Raw genomic sequence first — 24,718 nt, 5'->3', positions numbered from 1 at the left:
ATAAATGGGGAAAAAACTGAAGTAAAGATGTTTTTAGAATTGTTGAAAATCATGGAAGATGAAATATACATAATATACATATGCCAGACTATTGTATATCGAGTTCATCTTGCTAAGAATGTTTCTTCCTGCTTGAATAGAATGCATGTTTCCTTCTTCATTCAGTTGACGAATATATTTGAGTCCTCTCTAGATGTCAGGCTGTGTTCTGGATCTGTGATCTGAATATGGTGAAGCAGTAAGTAAATATGCCTCCTGCCACCATAGTTTTCAGACCACTGGTGGAAGAGGCGGATATTACAGTGGTCGGGGCATCCTTCTGTGTCAGTCAGGAAACAATATTTGAGTTTTCTTCTTGTGCAGAGTATACATGAGAGTTCGGGCTTACACTATGTTTATAGATGCGAGCTCCCAATATGTCAGAGGAAGACACTGAAGATCAGAGGAAGCCAGAGGAGCTTAATTTCCTATTTCTTGTCTGCCCTTCATTATCATAGACTTATTTTCAAACTCAAATTGGTCACACTAAAGCATACACATACACATACACACATGCACCTTGGAGGTGATATAATTTTTACCTTTCTCAGAAAAAAAAAAATCACAGAAATGGTTATTTTATTTAAGTTTGATTGTGTTCCTATTAGTAACTAATTTCATTTTCAATGCCTCTTGGGCCAACCAAATGGCATTGTTTCTTTTTTGTCCCATTGTCCCCAGCACAGAGGAGGGTGTTTAATACATGCCCAGTAAATTCTAAGTCTTTAATTTGTTGATTGATTGACACTATAATCTAGGGGTCTTGAAAGAGACTGTAGCCAGACCTCTTAAAATACAAATATTTAGATGAACCATTTTCTTTCTCTTTATTTCCATTCAGATAATTCACTTTTTATATTTAGATGCTGTTTATTGTGATCAAAAGCAGTGCCAGCTGTCTCATTATGCTGCATGGTAGCTGTGTGACATCTGAGCCCAATTGCCTCATGTAAAATAGGGTTAATAATAATTTCCTTCAAAGTTTCCTTTGAGGTTTTAGAAATAATACATATCACTAGTTCAGCGCCTGGCACATAGAGGTTCCTCAATAAATGATAGCTTGATGATATCATTATTATTATCATCATCATGAAATATGGTATTCCCCAAGATAAGCAGAGGGCAGAGAAATCTGTAGTCTGTGGAGAAGGCAACAGATGTGGAAGATAACCACATTTTTTAGTTTTGTCTCATGTACAAAATGGTAAGAGACTCTATCTCATTTAGGTCCCCATCAGCACAGATTTCCTATTGGTTCCTCAAGAAGCTATGTCCCATCAGAATTCTTTGTCCTTTCTAAGACTTGCCCTCTTCAAGGGATTTTTATAGTGGGTCCATTGATAGGGAATTTTCCTACCTTCATTTTCCCCTCTCTGCCAGTTTTCTTATTTCTCCTTTAAGAGGATCATGCCTGAAAAACTCTATGTTCTCTTTCTACTCTCAAATATCTATAGTTTATTACACTAAAAAAATAAGAATTTCTAAATCATTTGTGGTAATGAGAGCACCCTTGGTTTATAATTTCTTTTCCAGCTTCTATTTACTGGGTAATTGGAGTAACAAATCATCATGGAGTTAGTTTTACTTACCAATTCCATGGACTATTCAAAGCTGTAAAATCCGGGTTGGCAGTTGGACCTTCCAAGTATGACTGTCAGCTACCTACCCTTCCTCGAGATTCAGGCCGCATGCTGCCATCTAGCTGGATCCCATTATACCTAGGGAGGTATATGTGGTTCTGGGCAGAGTCAGGTTTGGAAGTTTTGCCAACAGAACATGGTGACATTTAAGATATTTATAAATCACCATTTTTTTTTTTTTTTTGGTTTAGTCTCTGGGCGTGTCTGGCAGCCCCACCTCTGCCTTCTGCCAACACAAGTCTAAATCCATTCGTAAGAAGACAATTTGAATAGTGGCAGCAAATGCTTTAGATATCATTTAGATAAGAATTTAGCCAGGCAAGGTAAATTTTTATTGAGCTGTAAAAGCATGTTCCTTAAACAACCTCTTTTAAAAGTTATTTGTGATCTCTCATTGAGACTATCTTTTATGGCTTTTTCAGAAACTAGTACTTACTCATGTCCCCATCTCTGTGAATGTGCAGTACACGATATTTACCTTTGCTTCAAAAGGTAAATCTGCTTTTCCTGTCCACTTCTCTCATATACTTTGCAAATAAATTTCTAATTAAAACTTTAATGTATCATTATTGGATATTCTGCCATGATTTTTAAAAGCCAGATCAACCAGAAATTCATTAACTTTGGCATTTCTGCAGAAAATATTAATTTTTAAAGAAAGAATGGAGCTGATGCTGAGAAATATTGCCATGGCGACACAGCTGCCAGCAGCTGAGTTGCACTGGGACCTAGCTGCTGAGGTTTTATGACTGGACTGCAGGCAATACATGGAAAGTAGATTGAAAATATGATTGAGATGAAGGTCAAGGGAAAAAAAACCACTAGATTCCTTGGAAAGGAAGTGCATAGATGTATCAAATTAAATTAGTAATACCAGGTGCCACTTTGAAAGGAACACCAGGGGAGACCCAGTGTTCCAAGAGAAAGCTTACCCCTACAGTCATGCTGAAGGAAAATCATGACTTTCAGTGTTTTAAGTATAGTTCATGTGAAGAGGAATATTAGCCACCAGCCTGTTTTTAGTACAGGAATCTTCTCTTCAGACCATAATGACCCTGACTGCCTCTTGGACTTTTCTTTGAAATAGATCCTCAAGAAAATTCTGTAATATTATATAAATGTTAGGATCCCCAGGCAAGTCAAGACCTCAAGTAGGATCCAGAGTATGGATGAGCAGGAAAAGGCCAGGATTACCACTGTGATATTTATCTCCCTTTGTTACTTTCCAGGGAGAGTCAGGGGATCACTCCAGCTCTGATGCTAATTAGTGGAAGAGACAGAACTAAAACTCAGATCTCCAGCTCTGTCTCCAGAGCTACTCCAGAGCCTCTCCATTGTATTTCTGCACTTGTAAAATGCGAACATTGGGTTATAGGAGCCCTATGGTCCTTCAAGCTTTTGCATCGTATTAATCTCTAACTTGTAAACATAGCTGTGCATGTCCAAGTGCCAAATTTCTGAGTGTTCTCAGTTGTAACTCTAGTACAATGGATAAAGCCAGGAGAAGATTTTGTGATCTTTTTTTACACTTTCCCATCCTGTACATACCTTTCTAAACAATGAAATCTATAGAACTAATAGCAAAAATAATGTAGTGAAATTTTATCTAATCAATCTCTTCTTGATAACTTTTTATCATATGATTTGCTATTAAGAGAGATTTTATGATATGTTTGCTTAGGTGCCCAGATACTACATATATGAATAAAGAAAGATTTTATTTATAATCTATAAGTCTTATCTTAAAGAGTAGCATTCTAAGAGTGTAAGTGAATGCACTGGCTATTTATAAGAACACATGTGCCTTCTTCATCAAAGAGCCCTTGTTAGGAGTTGTCAGTAGGAAGCAGTGGGTCTGTGGAGGTAATCCAGGTCTCAGGATCACTGAGGAACTCTCAGGTATGAGAGGTGCATTGTCATCTTAGATACAGGTTGGTATGGAAAAAAAAACACAGAATTTAGAGTTAGACAGACTTCCAATTCTGGTTTACTGACTGCATGAGTTACTTCTACTTTAATTATTAGCTGACTTATCTAGAAAGTGGGAATAATACCTAATAAGGTTTTTCGGTGAATAATGTGTCATAAATGTAAAACATTTGGGATAGTGCATGGAAAATTGTAGATTCACAGTCAATGTTAGTTTCCCTCACAGGCTACAGAATGTGCATATATTGAAACTGTCAAGCAGAAGCCTGTCAGTGGATCAGAATTATTATCTTCATGTTTGAGGTGAATTGGTAAGCCTAGAATTCAATGATTTTCAGTCAAGTGCCCATGCCAAGAGCAAATGTCAGGAAGATGGATATTCTCTGACTTTTTGTCCTTTAGTCATCGAAGAACAGCATTTTGGCTAGAATTAAAAATCTGTGTATCTTATATTCTTTACTTAGTGTTTGTGTCATTTACCCCAGGAGCATTTTAATGAAAATGAAATGCATCCCAGAAGCACTTAACTAAAGATTATATGAGAAAACTGAAAGCATTAAAGAATAAATCACAAAAAATTATCTCAGATTCCCTGTTACTAGATTTTTCATTTTCATGCTCTTTGCTCTTAAATATGCAAAGAAGGTCAAAGCTTCAATGGTACTGTATTCTAGAAATATTAGACTCGTCCAGGAGAATTGTACAGAATTGTACCAAGCTATGAAAAGATCTTTAAATTATAACTGAGCTTAGTATTAAAAAAATATGAGAGATTTTTACCCATCCTCATTTTAGCTAGAAGACAGCTAGTATCTAGCCCCCATGAGTGTGGAAACATCTTTCTGAAGCATCCAGGTCATCTTTGGCCTGCTGCTACTCTCATACCAATACATCCTTTGACACATATGTTTGGGGGATTCAGGATAGATAGTTGTGTGTAGACACTTGACAACACCCCCCCCCCACCCAGCTCCTGTTCTGAAAAGGACATCTAAAAATCCCTACATGTAGAGTAAAATGGAACAAAGAAAATGTTTCCGTGTCTACTGGAAACAGGCCTAGAAGATTCCATGTAATTTTAGGTAACTAAACAAACACATTTTTTAAAAAAAATAGGGCCTATATGTAGAGCAATACAGCAGAAGGAAAGGACTACATAATACAGAGTTAAAATTTTCTTTAGAGAACAAACAAAAATTACCAAAAGTACCAGGGAAAAATTTGAAAATTTTCTTCCTTTTGTTGTCAAAAAAATTCAAGACAGCCTTGATTGTGTGAAACAAGAAATGAAAGATGAAATAATGCAACCACATTGTGATAAAAAGAGAGTTGCTTATGAGGCAGATGAAAAGGGAGTTCGATGATGTAAAAAAAGAATTTAAGGGGAACAATGTAATACTAGACTTAAAATTTACATAATTTTGTATAATTAAAATTTATATAATTTGTATAAGAGTGGTAAAGACCAGAGACAGAAGCATACAGAATTGATTTTGTGACATGAGGGTACACTGGAGTAGTTCTCCCAACACAAAAAGGAAAAGCACAAGCAAAGGTAGTAGATGTGGGAGCTGAAGACTAGAGACACAAATCCTGGATAATTGCTATTCCTAAGGAAGAGGCTGCAAAGAATGGAGTGGAAGCAGTAGTAATCAGCATAACAGAAAAATAAAAAAGCCGGGGTGGGGGAGGAAACAGCTGAAATTTTCCTAGTGGAAGGAATTCCTGCATGCAGATCATAAGAAATCACCAATGAAAAGTAAAATTAATGAGAGACTAGCATCTAAATTTATTCTTTAAATTTTTTTAATTCAAAACTTACAAAAAAAATTCTACGAGCATCTTGATTGGGAGGAAAATGCACTACAAACGAACAATAATCAAGAAACCCTCAGACCTGTGCTTCCCCATACTAAAGTCCAGAACTATTAGAACACATACATATTTTGAGTGCAAAAAAGAGCACATTGTGGCTATTCTACCCTAAGGCAGTAATCAGTCAGATATTAAAGCAGCAGAAAGACATTACCAAGTATATAAGGTATATAGCACCCCCATAGAATTCCTGAAAAGAAAATTTTGAAGATATATTGTGATTGACTGAAAGATGAATCAAAATCAATGTGGATAGCTAAGAAGATATGATAAAGCAAATGGCCCGACATGTCAATTGGAAATCTTAGGTGGTGGGTACTTGGATGTGTACTATATGGGTTTTTTTAAATTTTCCTCTGTGTTGATTTTTATCCATAAGAAAATGTTGAACAAAACCCCCAAAATGTCCTTAAGTATAGGACATCATAAATAAATAAAGGGAGCAGTGTTTAGCATTTAATTTACTTAAATGTATAACTTAAAAATTGTTGTAAATATGGTTACAAACAAAGATCTTTCCCATAGTGTTTATAACATTTAAGAATGGAAACCTGTTTTCCAGTCACGTTAGTGGAGTCAATAAACTCTGTGCTTGCCTCCTCTCATGACCCCATCAAAATTTTAACTAAACTACAGAATAGACATCATTAGAAGCCACCTGAACTCTAGCTGAACAGAAGTCCTATAATTGGGAATACACACAGAGGCTGCCTCAAGACTGGTAGGAGGGGTGGAGGCACGAAACAGGCAGGTCTCAGACCCACATGTGGCAATCAAGAATCAGGAGGAATATCTTGGCTGCAGAGATCCTCCTAGAGGAGTGAGCAGTCCCAGCCCTACACTGGGCTCTCCAGCTTAGAGTCTCAGTGCTGGGAAGAGACGTCTCCACAACTTCTAGCTGTAAAAACCAGCGGAGATTGTGGTCAAGTGAGATGGAGGGCCACTGGAGTCACAGATATTTCTCTTAAGGGACCCATGCATGGACTTACTTGCTCTGATACACTAGGGCATCAGCCTGAAAGGTGCTGGGGACATACCAACAGGAACTGGGTAGTCTGGCTTCAGGGCAAGGGATGGAAGGGTGGCTTTCTCCGAGACAGAAGTGCTGGCAGAAGGCATTGTACCTTTGTTCAGTCCTTTACATGCAGACACAGGAGGCCGCCATTTCTGATTCTCCATCGATCTCACTAGCACTGGTCGCCCCATCCTGGAGATTCCCTGAGACCACGCCCCACCCATTTTGCATGCCCATCTAAGCCATTTCCAGTGGATTTTCCACAAACACAGCCTATTTTGACTCAAGCTATGGACTTTGACAAAATCTCTCAAAGATTCACAAAACCTAAAAAAGCAGCATCTGGCCTTGGTGTGCCCCCTAGCCCTTACTTAGCAGCCTCAAGCCCACCACTAGCGGTAGCCAGCCTTGGTTTGGAGCTTGGCCTCTTGAGGCCTATCCAAGCCCAGTGTGGGTGGCAGCCACCTTTGGATTGATTGATGGCTCATGCCAAGTATCCCAGGGCATGGCACAGGCTGTGGCTGAACATGGCCTGCAAGCCCAGTGGCCGGCTTCAGTGTGAGCCAGAACACCACCCAGGGCCACATCTGAGGATGATACACCCGAAGGGCATACTGGTCAGGCACCAGAGGCCTGTTAACCCATTTCCCATTTAGAAAAAAAAGTACAGCTTTAGAAAAAAAGTACAGCATGCTGCCTGAGTTCATGTAATTTTACATAGACCTGCTCTTTGAGGCTGACGCAAATCTGACTGGTTTTCAATGTGAAAATAAAATATAAAAACTGTTCTTGGAGTTATTTCTAAACAGAATTTGTCTCTAATCCTAGTGTAACAGAAATGTAAACTGGATTTATCAAAGGAATCTTTGGCTAACTGTTCAAGAACAACGTAAACATCATGCAAAGGAATGCTACATTGTCTAGGATTTGACATTGTCAGCGATCGAGAATTTTTGTTAGTGGAAATACCACCACTAAAAACAGGATGCTGTAAATAGAATGATGTCATTTGTTTCCAAAGACTATGGATATACTAGAGCAATGCGAAAATAATAAAAGTGAGACATTTCGTGGTAAATTTTTGAGGGTAAGGTTAGGATTGTAATCTGCGAGTTATCTCAGGGTGAATGCTGCAGCTGCAAGTGCCACTGGCGAGTATTCTCAGGGCAAACAGGAAATGGGTTAAAGCCAATCCTCCTATGTAGGGTCAGCCCCTGCATAACAGCTTCTCCACTGTAGTCACAAGCCAGTCTTCACAACCATTCAGCCTGAGGGTCAGTCCCTCCCACTGATGTGCAAACAGCAATTAAAGCTCAACTACAACAGGAGGGCACACACAACCCATACAAGGGATACACCTGGAGCACCCGGCTCAGTTGACCAGGGATAATGCACTACTGGGCCCCATAGGATATCTACTATATGAAGCCACTCTCCTAAGACCGGGAGACATAGCAGCCCTACCTAGAAACAAACACAAGGAGGCAGCCCACATCGGAAGATAAATATGTCCCAAATGAAAGAACAAAACAAAGCTCCAAAAAAAAAAAAGAACTAAAAAACATGGAGACAGGGAATCTGCCAGATACAGAGTTCAAAACACTGCTTATATGTACATTCAATGAACTTAGGGGAAGAGTAGATGAACTCAGTGAGAATTCTAACAGAGCTAGAAAACATAAAAATGGAGATCAAAAAAAAAAACATAAAAAAGAACTAGTCAGAAATGAAAAATACAATATGTGAAATGAAAACTACCTTAGGAGGAATCAATAGTAGATTAGATGAAGGAGAAGATCAAATCAGTGATTTAGAAGATAAGGTAGCAGAAAACAATCAGAATAGCAATAAGAAAAAAAATAAAAAATGATAGTTTAAAGAGTCTCTAGGACAACATCAAACATACTACCATTTGCAACATAGGGATACCAGAAAGAGAAGAGAGAGAGCAAGGAAACCTGTTTGAAGAAATAATGATGGAAAACTTTCCTAACCTGACGAAGGAAATAGATGTACAAGCTCGGAGTCCAAAGAAAATGAATCCAAAAAGGCCCAAGCCAAGACACATTATAATTAAAATGCAAAAGGTTAAAGACAAAGAATCTTAAAAGCAGCACGAGAAAAGCAGTTAATTACCTACAAGGGAGCTCCCATAAGGCTGTCACTTGATTTGTCAGTAGAAACTTCACAGGCCAGAATGGATTGGCATGAAATATTCAAAGTGATGAAAGTAAAGGACCTCCAACCAAGATTACTCCACCCAGCAAAGCTATCATTTAGAATCAAAGGACAAATAAAGAGCTTCTAAGACAAGAAAAAGCCGAGAGAGTTCATCACCACCAAACCAGTATTGCAGGAAATGTTACAGGAACTTTTTTGGAGGAGGAGGGGGAGGGGGAGGGGGAGTAATATTAATAGTAAAATAGCAATAACATATCATTGGATAAATGTGTTAAATGATCCAATAAAATATAGGGTGGTTGAATAGATAAGAAAACAAGACCTTCATATATGCTACCTACAAAAGACTTACTTCAGATTGAGAGACATAGAGACTAAAAGTAAAGAGATGGAAAAAGATGTTTCATGAAAATGGAAATGAGAAAAAAAAAAAAAAGCTGAGGTAACAATACCTATACCAGACAAGATAGGCTTTAAAACAAAGGCTATAACAAGAGGTAAAGAAGGACCCAGAAATTCTACTTCTGAGTATTTGTCCAAAGAAACCCAAAACACTACTTCAAAGGGACATGTGCATCCATATGTTCATTACAGCATTATCTACAATACCCAAGATATGGAGGCAACCTGTTTGTCCATCAATGGATAAATGTATAAAGGAGCTGGTACATATACACAATGGAATATCACTGAGCCATAAAAAATAATGAAATCTTGCTATCTGCAACACCATGAATGGACCTAGAGGGTACTGTGCTGAGTGGAGTAAGAGAAAGATAAATGCCATATGATCTCACTTACATATGGAATTTAAAGAACAAAATAGCCTGATCTCATCTGATCTTGGAAGCTAAGCAGAGTCGGGCCTGATTAGTACTTGGATGGGAGACCACCTAGGAAGACCAGGTGCTATAGGCATAAAAAAATAATAAAATAAAATAAAATAAAGAACAAAATAAACAAAACAGAAACAAACTCATAGATACAGAGAACATTTTGCTGATTGCCAAATGGGAGCTGGGTTGGGTTGGTGAAAAAGGCAAAGGGAATAAGAAGTACAAATTGGTAGTTACAAAATAGTTATGGGGATGTAAAGTATAGCGAAAGGAGTATAATCAGTAATATTGTAATAACTATATATGGTGTCAGATGTGTACTAGATTTATCAGGCTGATCACTTTATAAGATATATAACTGTCTAATCACTATGTGTACACCTACAACTGATACAGTCTGCCAACTGTAATTAAAAAATTATTAAAATCCAAAATAAATTTTTTTTAAAAACCATGTAATAGATTCTCTTTTTCAGGGCTATCATCCTTTAGTCAATAATTTGATTAACTTTTTGAGAATAAATATTTTTTCTTTGTATATTTTTACTGAGTTAAAGTAGATGGTCCATGATAATTTTATTAAAGATTTCATAAGAAAAAAGTTATTAAAATCCTAAAAAAAAATCTGGAAACCAACTAGTTTCCAATGATAGGAGTAAAAAGGAAATAATTTATTATGTAGTCATTTATAGAATTTTTATAAGAAACATGACCCATGCTTTATAAAATAAATAGACAAATAAAGCCCCTGTATGCATAGAAATGAATAAAAATAAATACCTCAAAATGCTACCATACGTTATTTTTTGTTGTTATTTTTAAACCTATGGTATTTGTTATTTTTTAATCAGAAAAAGACCATTTTGACTTGCCCTATAGATGAGTATGGAATTTCATACTAGGGACTCTTGACAGTTGTCCTTGTTCATACCAGTTACATGAGTCTCCAGCTGCTTTTCAGTCATTGTTCAGAGCTAATTTTGCCAAGAAAGCAAATGAGGAATAAGTAAAGCAAATCAATAAATTACATGAAGCCCAGAGATTATAAATTTTCTTGTAACCAGTCACTACTCTCGCTTGTCTGGCACCATCCTCTGGAGGGACTGACTAGTTTCTTTCACCCATTTGTGCTTCTCTGCTTTGCAGGATACTGAGGTTGTTGTTGAATGGTTGATGTTTGAAAGGACTGTGACATGAATATCATGACCATAGTGCTTTCCACCAAAGAGATTGTTGAAGCAGAAGGCATACATGAAAGCAGTAAGATTTTTAAGATAAAATGATAAAGTGAGAGCCGCTCACCATCTCAAAGATGGGTCCCATGCTGATCTTTGTGATTTCTGTGTGCAAATTGGCAATAGTCAGGGCGCTTAGGCCTCATAAACTTTGTACACACAAGCAAACAACATCTGCCTGAGGGCAGAGAGAAATTTTTTTTGTTTTTCTTTGCTTTGGATGTTTTTCGCCATAAATATATTTGGCCAATACAGTTTTCTCAGAAGATAAGATGATGGTATATCTCTTAACATTTGGAGTGAAAAGAAAAATTTAATAACATTGAATATCAAAAGCTTGGAATACTTTCAGTAGTTTCAGTTCCCTGGTCTCCCTGGATAACACTTAAAAAAAATAAAACCAAAACCAAATAGCAGTCATTAATCATTGTGTTTTTCCCTAGCAGGTATAACATCTAAGGTAGCAAGTGGAGTCTAGAAAATGTTTTACTTCTCTAAATCTACAAATAGCTAATAAGTTGAAATGCATAAAAATAATAGAGGGATAATCCTATCATTGAAAACTTTGCAACCTTTCCTTGACTTTGTATGGATCGCTAACACCTAATCCGAGCAAAAACAGATCCCTGTTTTCCATTGTGTTGTTCTGTTATTGCAGTCAGTAAATATACCATGGAAATACTTTGGTAAGAGCAGAAAATAGTGGAACAGATTCCAGACATGAAGGGAGTATTGGGGCACCCCTAATTTTCAGAGCAATGCCAGAGCCAGAAAGATATGGGGCAATCTAGGCAGTGGACAATCCTTTTCTATTTCTATAATGTTCTCAGGCTCTATAAAAACAAAGTGTTGATTTTGGCTAGAGAAACAGAATCTTACTGCTAATGGACTCAGGGAAGGATGGAGTAATGTTAACTTTTTACTCTTTTCCAAGTAGGTCATTCAAATTGTTTGCCTCTTCCTCTCTGTAGTCAGAGTGACAGTTTCCTTGACACCCTGACTCTACCAACATTGTTAATTTCAATATTTTGGTGATTTTTACTTGCCATCATTCTTATCAACAGTTTTCCATGTGCTCTATGCCGTGTGTGTGTGTGTGTGTGTGTGTGTGTGTGAGATCAAGTAAATTGCTGACCTACACTTTACTCCTTTGAAGTTAGGGTAAGTCGGAGCACAGACACACGGAGCACTTAGCCTCCACCTGCTGGTGCTGGCACCACAGCAGCCATGCTGCCAGGTCTAAATCAGATCCAGCCAATGATGCCTCTTGAAATCATTTGGCAATCAAAGGAAAGGTGATAACATGTAAGGTGATAAAATTTTACTATCTTGTGATAATAAAATCTGATAGTAAAATACAATCAAATTGATAGGTATATAGTGCACTGGAGACAAATCAGGAACTTATTATTAAAATTCTATGTGTATGGAGAAAGTTAAAAAATTACCTTTGAGGAATACCATCAATGCTTCACAGAAATTCTCTTCTAGAGCTATATCAATTCAGTTGAAAGTAAAATCCAATTATTAATAGTATGTGCTTGGAACATATATGTATGGAAGGATTTATGTATAATCACACTAGAGGAATAGCCTGTCACATAACATAGTGGCTACTTTTTGATCTGTAGCAATTGTATGTGTGTACGTGTATATGTAGTGATTTTCAGTACACTGTTTGTTCACAATGTCTGCATGTATATAGAGCCTATCTGGTTTGAAGTTGTTGAAACCAGTTCACTCCATAGATACTATTTTCAAGACAGATGGAAATCATAAATAACTTAGAATTATAACAACACAGCTTGCTTTCTACATTTTAGCCCATATGTCCACTGTGTGTACATTGTCTTTATGTATAGTTTCTGATGTGGAAGAAACTGCTAGGTCCTTAGGATCCTGGAGAAAGCCTGTTAATTTCTCCAACAATAAAGCTACAAACAATTGTTCAGTGTTCTTGGAATTAAGAAACTCTCCTAATTTATATTCTGATTATTACTCTCAACAACAACAATAGCATCCATGAAAAGCTCAATGTTTATTTAAAACAGATGCAATTATGTTAAATTTTTAAATATACTTTTCATTATGGAAATGTTCAGTCATTCACCAAAATATAAATCCCCATGTACCTGTTACCCCACTTCAATAATTATCAACATTTATGATTCACTTCGAATAAGTATTCAGATAAAGGGATTACTTTTCTGAAACCATGTACTTTAATGACAGGGTAGAAAAAAAGAAATAATGCTACTTTATGGCTAGTGACTGCATTTTGAATCATTGCACACTTTGGAGAGCCAGATTCTCATAATAAGAGATTCTCATAAGGGAGAGAAGTAAATTTCTAAGAATATGAGTGATTCTTAGCCATATAACAAATAGTATGGCTTTTAACATTTTTCATCCCCAAAGTAAAATGTTATGATGTAGAAAAATGTATTCTGCAACAGATTATTTTTACTTAGTCTATTACCTGTAAATTTGAGAGGAAATGTTTTTAAAAATGCCTTGCCGTGGCTGCAGGTATGTGGTTCATATTCTCCATCTCCTGTTTCTGATGCTCAGTGTGCAGGCAGGTACTCTCCATCTCCCTTTTCAGTGTTCTGGGTTTGACAGTTAATATGTGCAACATTAGGACTTTCCTGACTTAATAGGACAAACTGAGTAGAATTTATTTGATAAAAGAAAGGAATGTCTAATACTAATCATATCAAATAGCAATTTCAATTTTTGAAATATGTGATATTATATAAGATCAATCCAATACTTTCCTTCTTCAGTCTTTCTGATTTTAATCTCTCAAGCCAGACCTGCCAAGCTCATGCTAAGTCTTATTAAAGACTTGGACTCCATGACTAATTTGTTCAAAACTAAAACTTCTGATTGTACTTTGTTCATTTCATTATCGAAGTTTTAAATATTTCTTAAAGTTCTTTTGACCATGTCTAACCTTAGAAACAAAATTTTCCTTTGTTTTTTCTATTTTATTACTCCCAGTATAGGACCCAAAATATGATTTGATTTCTGATATAATGTATCAAATAAATAATGTCTCATGATAAAATGCCTTATTTTTTTTTTTCCATGAATGTAACTTAGCTTCTGGGACCTTCCCCATGAAGATTTTAAAGTTTATACAGAAACACACTTTTTCTAAATTCTGACTTTGCATGGTGAGGAAGCTTTTCTTATGTAGCTTTCTTCCATGATCCAGACATTGGGGCCAGGCCCCTTCCATTTTGTGATGTAGATGTCTTCTAGGACCTGGTTATCATCTGCTTTCAGGCAACAAAATAGAAATAGCTTGTGGAGGGGACCACCCACACCTTGAAAATCACCTCTCAGGAATGGCATATGTCATTTCCATTCAAGTTCCATTTGCTACACCTAACTGCAAGGAAAGGTAGCATTCTTGGCTGCCAGGAAGAAGAGCAGTCCGAATTTTGATGAGCAGATGACAGACTGCTGCTGTACCTGAATCCTGGGCCTGGGCTTCACAATCTGATGTGCCTTAGCAGAGGGGAGAGAAGTGAAAGGTCTGAGTCTGACTCTTATTGAGGGCCATGGAGATACAGACATGGACTGTTTGGTTTCTGTTTTACAGATCATACCTAGCACTGATGCTGATGGGATTGTTGGGACCTTATTGTCAGCAGGAGAGGGAACCCCAGTGGAGGAAGCAGAGACAGAGAAGGCAGCTCTTCCTCCTGGGGAAGAAGCAAGCTTGGAGGAGACCAAGATTGATACTGTAACCACAGAAGTCATAGATAGTGACAGATCGCAACCAGAAGAAACTGAAACAGCAGCAATTCAGGTAAGTGTCTTAGTGAAATGGAGGTTCTAGGGAGATGGCACCAATTGGAATGCTCTATTAGTTAATAGTGATAACTCTTTTGTATGCAGAATAGGTTTGTAGACATTTTGTGGCATACTTATCCATAAAAGAAAAAAAATTCTCAGAAAGAGTGGCTGCAGCATTCTTTCAACGTCAGCATTGTGGGGTTCCACACAAGCCCCCAGTGCTACGGCAAACTGGGCTTAAGCATGGATGGAGAGAAAGGAAATTATTGAATAAAGTGATGAGGCAAAGGAATAAGCACATGACAAAAAGGATGAGAATAGAGGGAGGAAAAGGGAATATGATAGAATAATAAGGTTTTGTGGATAAAGTGAGAAAATAGCCATCAAGTGCTTAGCCCAGTGGCAGGCACATGCTGAAAACCCAGTATTGGTAGTTAAATCATATTACTATGATTACTATTTTGTGGTTGTTATTAAAGTGCCCCAAATTCACCCCAAATTAGGCTCCTTTCACCAAAAGCCCATCCCCATTTTCCTTTCAAAAGTAAAATGGGTCATTAATCACATACACAAAGCTGGACTCTCCCCCAGCTCTTCACATCTTCAGAGAAGTGTTTAAAGACAACACATCTATCTATTCCATGACTGTGGGAGCCTCAAACCCAGTTGTGAAAGGAAGGACAGCTCTTCTAACCCTGTGTTTCATTCCTCTGTATTCTAGAAGGTAACAATGAAGAGTGGGCTTAAAGTTATGTTTTCCATTTTCTGGTTATTTTATTCATAGTAAATTTCCCAAAATCTCTCCAGGGTTACTCAAAGTTTAAACCTGAATCATCCTACTAGAAAAACAGCAGGTCGTATTGGTATTTAGAGAAAAAACATTCTATTTTTTTGACATTTTCTTGTCACAATGGCAGAAGTATTTTTGTGTCTATTGTTAAACTTGTTGAAAGAATATATTATTTTCTCCAAATTGAAGAATAGAAGTGCTATGTCCCCTGATATCTGAGGAAATAGAGAACTTGTTTGAGAGTCAATAAACATCTCTAGACTTCCATTATGCAAGGGAAATTCCCTTCCTTGCTCATTTTTGTTAAAACATAAAAAGAAGATCTTGATCCTTTGATTCTGCTTTCCCAATCGATAGAGTCCTTGGAGTGGTGGGTGGGAATTCTAATCCCTTAAACTGCGACTGCAGCATAGCTCTGATGATTATCAACAAGTAAAAGACACATAGGTTATCTCCAAACACCTGGCCTCCACATTGTTACCAACAATAGTTTCTGTATTGTTCTGGAGTCCCATGGGACCCTGGGGAAAAGCAATCACAGGAGGTTAAATGTCAGCTTCAAGTGTGTGTTAACATTCAGTGGGACGAGAATTGACCGCTGCAAAACTGATACCACCCTTGGACCACTACTAAAGCATTTCCTTTCAGTTCTGTCTCCCTCTGCAGTGTCATGACTCACCATCCCTCCCTGCAGTCTCCTGTCCATCTTCCAAGTTTACATAGAAACCTCACTCTTACCAAACTGGAAGAATGTTCAAAGATCTAGAAATTAATCCCAATAAGGGTGTTTGTCTCAGGAGAGATAGATAGAAAGGAGGCCACATCAGGACGAAGGCCCTTCAAAGCAGGAGGCCCAAGAGCCAGAAAGCCTGAGCTGGGTTTGGGGAACAGCAGGTATTTTGTTGAATGAGGGAGGTGGGGAACGTGAGAGCCAAGGAGGATGCAACAGGGAGGATGCAGACATCTTGTCTCCCACACACGTACAGCACCACCACATTTTTCTTCCCTCAGGAGAAGGTCATCCCTTATGTTGTCATAGAACCTGCCTCCAACAATGAAGGGGAGGGAGAACACGAAATAACCATAGGTGCAGAGTCCAAGAAGGTGACTGAAGATACAGCTCTTCCGGGCCCCACCAGCGAGACACCAGAACTGGCCACCGAGCAGAAGGCCACTGAGGACTCCCAGCCAGTGCCCTCCGCTCCGTCTGCAGGCGAGGCCTTTCAGGAAGTGCCTCCTGGCTTTCTCTACAAGGTCTTAACATTTTTAATTTTCTAAATCTGGTGGCTATTTGTCCTTCCTTTGCTTCGAGGCCTTTTGGTCAAAACTTGGGTTTTCCAATTTTTACTTTTGCTGTTTGCAATACATATTCTTTCTCTGTACTGTTTTCCCCTCCATCCCAAGATCATATATTAACATGGTAGGATTTCCGTGCTACTGGACAAGGAAGAACTACAGTGATGTCTTTTTATATTTTAGCAAAAGATAATTAAACAATATGCCCCTTGGTAGAGAACGGGTTAATGGCTTCCACCTAGGTGCCCTCTCAATCTCTCCACAGAGCCCTGTGGGTGCTTCCAGCCTCATCTGCATCGGGCTGGATGATATACCTCTGGAGGACAGGAAACTCAAACCATCCACTCAACTCTGGCACCTTGTTACAGTGCATGACACAGAGCAAGGAGCCAATAAATGTTTTAAAAGTGACTAAATATGTTAATGGACTTGTAATAAAAGGAATTAAAAAGAGGCCTAAATTCATGCGCAGAAGGTTTTGCTCAGAGAGACCATGAAGTGGCTACTCAAGCCTTCAGAAATTGAAGAGTCCTAATGAAAATAAATAAAGCAAACAGGCAGGCAAGCAGTAAATAAAAACACAGGCTTAAAGCAAGTGTTAAAGGCAGCTAATCCTCCCTAATAGAATATGGTTGGGAATTTTAAGTTCTATAATTTGATTTTACATTTCAAAATTCAGAACTTGTTCTTTTAAAAAGTGTTAATTTTTTTGTGCATGTGGAGATGGGATTGAATAGTAATAGTCATTCTCTTTTTCATCTTCTCTACTCACTAGAAAGCAGCTGCTACTTTGCTCCCTCAGATGGGGATGGGGTGGATGAATTATGCGGAAGAAAAATCAGGTGGCGAGTGAGGTCATGTGTCCACTGTGTTTTGTTGGAATTAGAGTACAAGAAATGGAGGATGCCATGTGCCACTCAAGGCCAGGTTGGCTGGGCCATTGCTGCCTGCAGTGCACACTGAGGAACACCACCAAACCTCACTCTCCCAGCTTCAGTTTTCTCATCAGAAAAGTGGATTTGGGAATAAAATAGTCATTTCAGTGCTGACATTTACGATTCTGCATGCAGAAAACGCATTTTAAAAGATGATTGATTGTTTACTGTCATGGGTGAGGTTGAGGGGACGGAAATGAGAGAAATAAACCTGGGTATGACTAGATAGTTATTCAAACTGTGTGCTGGAGGTTCATTTTTCTATTGTTTCTATTTTTTAAAAAGAATTTTATAATCAAATTTCAAAGAAATCTTTCAAAAAGAAACAGACCAGCGTGATTAAAAGGTAAGATAGAGAAAGAAGTTTATTTACGAAGAGATTAAACACAGGGTTTAATTAGTGATTCCGTTATAATGCACAAGTGTTTTTCAAAATTATTAATTATTTGACAAAAGTTTTGGTTAGAGAAGCATTCTGCTAGGAATTCTTAGTTCAGTTTAGAAAACAAACAATAATAAAGCATAAGTGATAATAAAATGCAAATCTCTAACAAAAATATAACAAATTAAAATTTAATTAACATATGACCTTTCATCTCTAGCAGAAGATATTGCTTTACTAAGTATACAACCAAATGGCTTCAGTATCATTCTGTAGCATCTGTTTTAAGTAAACAGAGTAGGATTTCCTTTTGTCTTCAGAGGCCTTCTCCTCCCTTGGGGTGTGATACATATCTTCATCTTTTTTTAATCCATCTTGGAGATGCTTTTAAGATTGTCTGAGGATCATCTGACTAGGAGACTTTGATTTTACCTCTATTTTTCTTTCTAACTTATCAGTCCTTTTGCAATATTTCACAGGTGGAAGCACTTCATGATTTTGAGGCAGCAAATTCTGATGAACTTACCTTACAAAGGGGCGACGTGGTGTTGGTGATCCCCTCAGATTCAGAAGCTGACCAGGTAAAGGATGAGATTGGAAGGTGCTGCAGTCTGTATTTGCTTTTTCCTGAGGATCGGTTGGACACAGTGACTTCCTGAAGACATTTTCATTTTCTGAGATGCTGCAAGGCAGCTTTGAAAAGAGCTTAAGGGATTACAATCACAGCACACCAAGAATTACAGGTTTTTAGGGTACCTCTTTTGGGATGCTGTTAGAGCGTTTATTTTTTATACGAATAGATGACCATTTCTTATTATATATCTACTCTCTAGGTATGTTTTCTCTGAAACACTAGTCTTCAGGAAATGCAGACACTACCCATGTGCACTAAAATTCCCCCTTCAAAAGTAGTTGCCTCTGTAGGTGTGGAGACTGACAAGGAAAGAACATGAGGGAGCATCTGGGAATGGAAATATCTTGATATTTTATATCTTGATAGGGGCATCAGTAACACATGTGTGTGCATTTGTCAAAACTCACTGAACACTATACTTAATCCTTGCATTGCACAGTATTTAAATTGTATCTCAATTTTGAAAGATTCTTTGAAAAAAAAATCACCTATGGGGAAAAAAGTTACCTCTGAGCACAGTGGTCTAATGTTAAGGAACTGAGAACTCCATTTTGCTCTTGTTCATAAGATTTGTGTCCTCTGAAATGTAAATGTGCCTATTAACATGTTTTTCTGGAGAGAAGAGCTATAACTTACATAACATTCTCAAAGAGATTTATGAGCCCTTCCCCCAAGTAATAAAGTCACTACTTTTGAAGTTAAGGCTTACCTGTCCCATGTTTTGTTCTTTCTCTTACCAACATAGATCAGGTGCTGGGTCAAACAAAAGAGTCTCTACCACAATAAAGTTAAATTAGAAATTAATAATAATAATATCTATAAAAGCCCCCAAATATTTAAAAAATTAAAAAATACACTTTTAAATAATCCATTGATCAAAGAAAGCACAGTGTAAGTTAAAAAATATTTCATAGTGATCATTAATTTCTAAGTTTTCAGCCTAAAGATAAAAAGAGATCAAATGAAATGCAAAGTACATAGGTGGAAGGAAATAAAAATGAATCCACAAATAGATGTAATAAAAACACACAGTAGAAAAATTAATAAAGCCAAATGGTAGTTCTTTGAGGAGATTAATAAGATTGTTAAAATCCTTCAAATATACTTTAAGAAAAAAAATTTCAAAGTGTAAATTACCAGTATCAGGCAAAAGTATCTGGTTATCTCAAAAACCCCATTCTCAACTTATAAAATATATGAAAGATATGTTTTAAATATATAAAACATAAAATATAAACTTTCATTTTTATTTTTGCATTAACCATAAGTTACCTTTTAAAGAAATTAAGAGGCAAAAGCCTTTACCATTTCCCATAGTGCTGATCTGCCAGCGATAATTCCTCTCAGCTTTTGTTCATCTGAAAATTTTATTCATTTTTATTTTTAAATATATTTTTTCTAGAGAAAGAATTCTGAATTGACTAGTCTTTCAACTCTATAAAAATATTGTTCTGTTGTTTTCTAGTCTCTACTCTTTATATGACACCTAATTTTTAATATAAACACGTATATTTTTTCCTGAACTGATTTTAAGAATTGTGTTTTTTTGGTTTTCATCATTTCAACTGTAATGGTTTAGGTCTTGTTTTTTTTTATATATATAGTTTTTATGCTCGAGGTTCACTGAGCTTCTTAGACTTGTATCCTGATGTTTTTCACTAAATTTGAAAGAATTTTTGGCTGTTATTTATTAATTTTTTTCTCTTTCCCCTTTTTCTCCCATCTCCAATTATATACTTGTTGGACTTCTTGATGTCTATAACTGTTCTTTTTTTGTTAAATATTTCTCTCTGGTACTCAGATAATTTCTATTGATCTATCTTTAAATATAGTGACCCTCTCTTGTGCTACTTTGAATTTTCTGTTACTCTTATCTTATGACTTTTTCAGTTAGGATATTATTTACACAGTTCTGTAATTTCTATGTTGTTCTTTTATATAGTTTCCATTTCTTTGCTGAAATTTTCCATCTATTCTTATTATTACTATCTTTTAATTAAAATACATGAACATATTTATAACTGCTTTAAATTTCTTACTGCTAATTCCCAAAGCTGGGCCATCTCAGGACACATTTCTATTGATAGCGTTTTACTATTGAATCATATTTTCCTATTTTTTCTCACCTCTAAATTTTTTTTTTAATTGATACTGGACAGAGTAGGTAATCGTAGAATCAGATTTTGTTTTCTATCTCTGAAGATTATTTCTTCTAGTGGGTATTCAAACTACTGGATAATTACCTTGAATTCATGGAAATTTGTTTTATACTTTGTTAGGGTGGGTCTATTTCAATTTGCCTCACTCTTAGATAAATTCAAAGTCCTGGCACATTGTCTCTACCTTTAAGACATGGCTTGTCTGGGCTTTCAATAGAAATTCCAAAAGGTTTATAAAGTCCCCTAACCTTGTGGGACTTGAACTCTAAACTCTGTCTCCCCTCCACTGGCAGTTCCTGAATCTCTACCTCCTTTCTCAGCCTTCCTGCTGTTGCTTTCCTCAGGCTCCTTGGGGTGCCCCTTATGCAGTCACAGCTTGGGGGCAGCTCAGGATTTCAGGGAAGCATCTCTGCATATTTGGGGACCTTCTCTGTAGCTCTCTCCTTTTCAAGATGTCCCCCATAAAAATATAGCTGTTCTGGCAGCCCTCAACTCTATCTGAATGCCCCATATCACACAGATGGAGAAGAATCCTCAGGGGGAAAGCTATACCAACAAAGATCTCACTCAGTACAGTACACTATTTTCAAGAGTTAAATATTCTCCAAACCCTCCCTGCTTGTAGTCACTCTCAGTGCCTTCAAATAGTTGTTATATATGTACAACCCCACTATAAAAACATATTTTGTAATGACTAGTTATTTTTATATATAAATAGTTGTATGTACCTATACATATACATATTAGATATATATAAATATATAGTCATTCTAGTGAGTTGTGCTGTGTGGAAGCATTTGTCTGAGACAAGCTATTTTTACATTTTACCAAAACTAGAAATACTTAATCTACCACATATTTTAAGAAGTTAAAATTTAACTTTCTATATTTGCCTCAGTTAAAGATTGATATTGGCTAATATCTAAATTGTATATCAGAATATATGTTTTGGAATATTTCTTGATTATGTGCCAGTTCTTTACAATTTTTCTTTATTGAAACAATTTTAAAATGCATGACCCTACTTGGTGCCATTAGATTTTTTTTACTCATCGTAAATGAAGTCAAATATAAAATATAGACACTTGCAGGGAAAACCTTACCTTTTATGTGCTTATTACAGGTTTAGCAAATATTTAGTTATCCCCTTTTACTCTAAGTATAACTTTGTCCTTCACATATATAACATAATAATTTTAAAGAGGATACTTTTCTTCATCAGCTAGGATATTATCAGTTATTTTCTTGAGTCATCCTTTTCTCAGTGTTCAAAAATTGGCCTGTCTAAATCCTTATATTTCTTGTTTATACAGCAGCATCAATTTATAGTCTCAGATTATATCAAAAGGGAATGTATTCAGCTTCTCCATTTAATTTTTGATACCTCATTTTATCTGATGTACTTGAACTATATTGGGAATTGGCTCAGATTAAATCTGTCCATCTCTCATCTTAAGTGGGATCTCTTTCGTGTATTGGTTAACATAATAAAGATAGTCATTTCTCCGTAGTTTTGCTTCATACAGTCTGTATGTTTCCTATTGTTCCTTCAACTCAGCTTTTTCCAAAGACTTAGCTTATCTTCCATAGGCCAAAGGCAGATGGCAGCCTCTTTCTCAATTTTACATATCATCTCCCATGTTGTATGACCACATACAGACGGATTCTTTAACATTTCTTTGACTAAATTTCTGCATTTCTATGATGATGTTTCTATAAGATGTTTATGAGGAATTTTAAAATGCATGACCCTACAAACCGCTTTGTACTTTATATGAAGTTGAAAAATTGGATATAATAGCAACAACAAACAACAGTAATATCAGGTAACATATATCTGTTATTATTTGATAAGCCTGACAGTTTATAAGTGGTTTATAAGTGGTTATTAGGGTTACATGGTATGAACTGAAGGACGGAGTTCTTTCTTATTAGCAAGTGGTTCAGGATGAAATATGAGAACTTCCATGGACTTGTTGGCACTATATTGTAACCCAGGGTCCTCAAGCCTTTTTTTCATTGTGACCCATAGGACAGGAAGCGTTCCCATGTAAGACATGCTTTCACATGGTGTTTCTCTCTTTGTATTGACTATAATTCTAATCCTTTTCTCGTAAGAATTCCTGTCATAATCTGGTTAGCATCAATTACCTATACTTTATACAAAATTGTAATATTAATATCAACCTCAATTAGCCTTCCCACTGATCTCAGCACAGAAGTTTGTATGTAATGTAACATCCTGATGCAGAACCACAACACTTAATTAAACATATTATTTTATTGTTGGCAGTTTATCCCAGCAGCGGACCTTGAAAGCCCTCTCTTTGTCTTGCAGGATGCAGGCTGGCTGATAGGAGTGAAGGAATCAGACTGGCTCCAGTACAGAGACCTTGCCACATACAAAGGCCTCTTTCCAGAGAACTTCACCCAGCGCCTGGATTAGGGCCAAAAGTATTGTAGAAAGAGCCTGGTTACTGAGTTTTTAAATCTTCATGAAACCCTGAAGAGTTCACTTTGCTATTACACTCTTAATGATTTATAGACTGATGTCAGACAGTGCTTAGAAGGATATATCAATGGAGCATGTGTACAAAAAAAGTGTAAAAAAAAAAAAAAAAGGAGAAAGTCCTCACTGGTTCCCATGTTATTGAGAACAGGTTTGTTTGTGCTTTGTCCAAGCTGTAGATACTCTTGTACTTGACTCCCACCCGTCAATTCTAAAGTAGCTTTCTCCGGACCAGAACCTTAATTTCTCTATGGTATTGAGTGGCTGCCCTGCAGGAGAGATGATGAATTATCTTATTCCCTAGCACAGGTGTGAGCACGTGCACACTCTCTCTCCCTTTCAGGTTTACTGTGTTTAAAACTAAACTGCTGCAAAAATTTTCAATGTTCTTTTCCAACACATCTCTCTCTTTCTTGCGGAACTAGCTCGTGTGACTATGTGCCTGTAGAGATAGTCACACAAGCTAATTCTATCACTCCTAGATCTACGTGTATGCACAAAATGACATATACATAGTTACTTTCTTTCCTTTGTAGCTCTTTGCTTCTCAAGTGTCATTGATACATGCATTGCTCTTATTCTGTCCGGCATTACAGTTGTAGTTTTGCTTGAGAGCAAAACCAGACATCTCATTGCCAAAAGAGTTGACAGTATCTGTGTTCGTAATGTGCATTTTTCAGGGTGCGATGACAAATAGCATGTCAGAGCTGCTGCCCCTTTGGAGAAAGTAGCCTGCTTCTCTAGGGCAGCTGTGGCTGGAGACAAGCTAGCTGGGATGAGCAGCTAACTTCTTAATTTCTGCCTTTCAGAGATTTACTAGATGATGGGGCATATAAACTCACTCCAAAAGAACACTTAAAACAGCTCCTCTATATTTCCACCTCCTTATATTTATGCAACTCATCTTCACGGATTGTCCTAAAATAAGATAGGTGATGTATGCTGTATCCACAGATCATCTGTAACGATGTTTTCAGTGCTGTGTCATTCCAAATAAACCTTTGGTCAGCTCCAGCCATCATCCCAGTTCCTTCTGATGAGTCATTTGTTTTGGAAAGCTTGTCTCAGGTGGATGCACTACTTGAAACAGTTGATGTTGCAGTTGTTATTTGTGCAGAAATCTGCTTGTTCCTCTGGGTTGTGCTCCACAGTGCCCCTCTCTTGCCCCAGCCCCTCCATTCCAATCATTGCTGGTCACTCGGTGGTCCCTGCTGCCCAGCAATCACTATAGCACAAATAACAACTGGGAGGCTGTGGCCCCCAGTCTGTCTATCATAGAAAATCTGACGACCTTCATAATCAGCAATTTCTTCTCACACCAGCCTCATATTTTGGTCACTTTTCTTTCTGACATGTTTATGTTTGTAGGTACAGAAAAAGAAAAATAGATGAGATGAAATAGAAAAGTCAGTTCACTGGATCATTGTTTATGGAAGAGAATTCTTAAAACAAAAAT

General features: G+C 37.0%; 1 protein-coding gene across 2 annotated transcripts in view; it reads left to right on the top strand.

Annotated features, from left to right (window-relative positions):
- Window positions 1–23,199, top strand: part of AMPH (amphiphysin) — a 195,941-nt gene extending 172,742 nt beyond the window's left edge. For both annotated transcript variants that reach the window (XM_011376691.1, XM_011376690.1), the window contains 4 exons: window positions 14,361–14,570; window positions 16,359–16,601; window positions 18,440–18,541; window positions 23,092–23,199. In XM_011376691.1, coding sequence (XP_011374993.1) covers window positions 14,361–14,570; window positions 16,359–16,601; window positions 18,440–18,541; window positions 23,092–23,199 — 663 coding nt within the window. The remainder of the gene's footprint in view (window positions 1–14,360; window positions 14,571–16,358; window positions 16,602–18,439; window positions 18,542–23,091) is intronic.
- Window positions 23,200–24,718: the final 1,519 nt, after the last annotated feature.

This window comes from Pteropus vampyrus, unplaced genomic scaffold (genome assembly GCF_000151845.1).
Source record: "Pteropus vampyrus isolate Shadow unplaced genomic scaffold, Pvam_2.0 Scaffold302, whole genome shotgun sequence".
NCBI classification, from domain to species: Eukaryota; Metazoa; Chordata; class Mammalia; order Chiroptera; family Pteropodidae; genus Pteropus; species Pteropus vampyrus.
The sequence above is the reverse complement of the archived record's forward strand: the minus strand, read 5'-3'. Positions and strand labels throughout refer to the sequence as shown.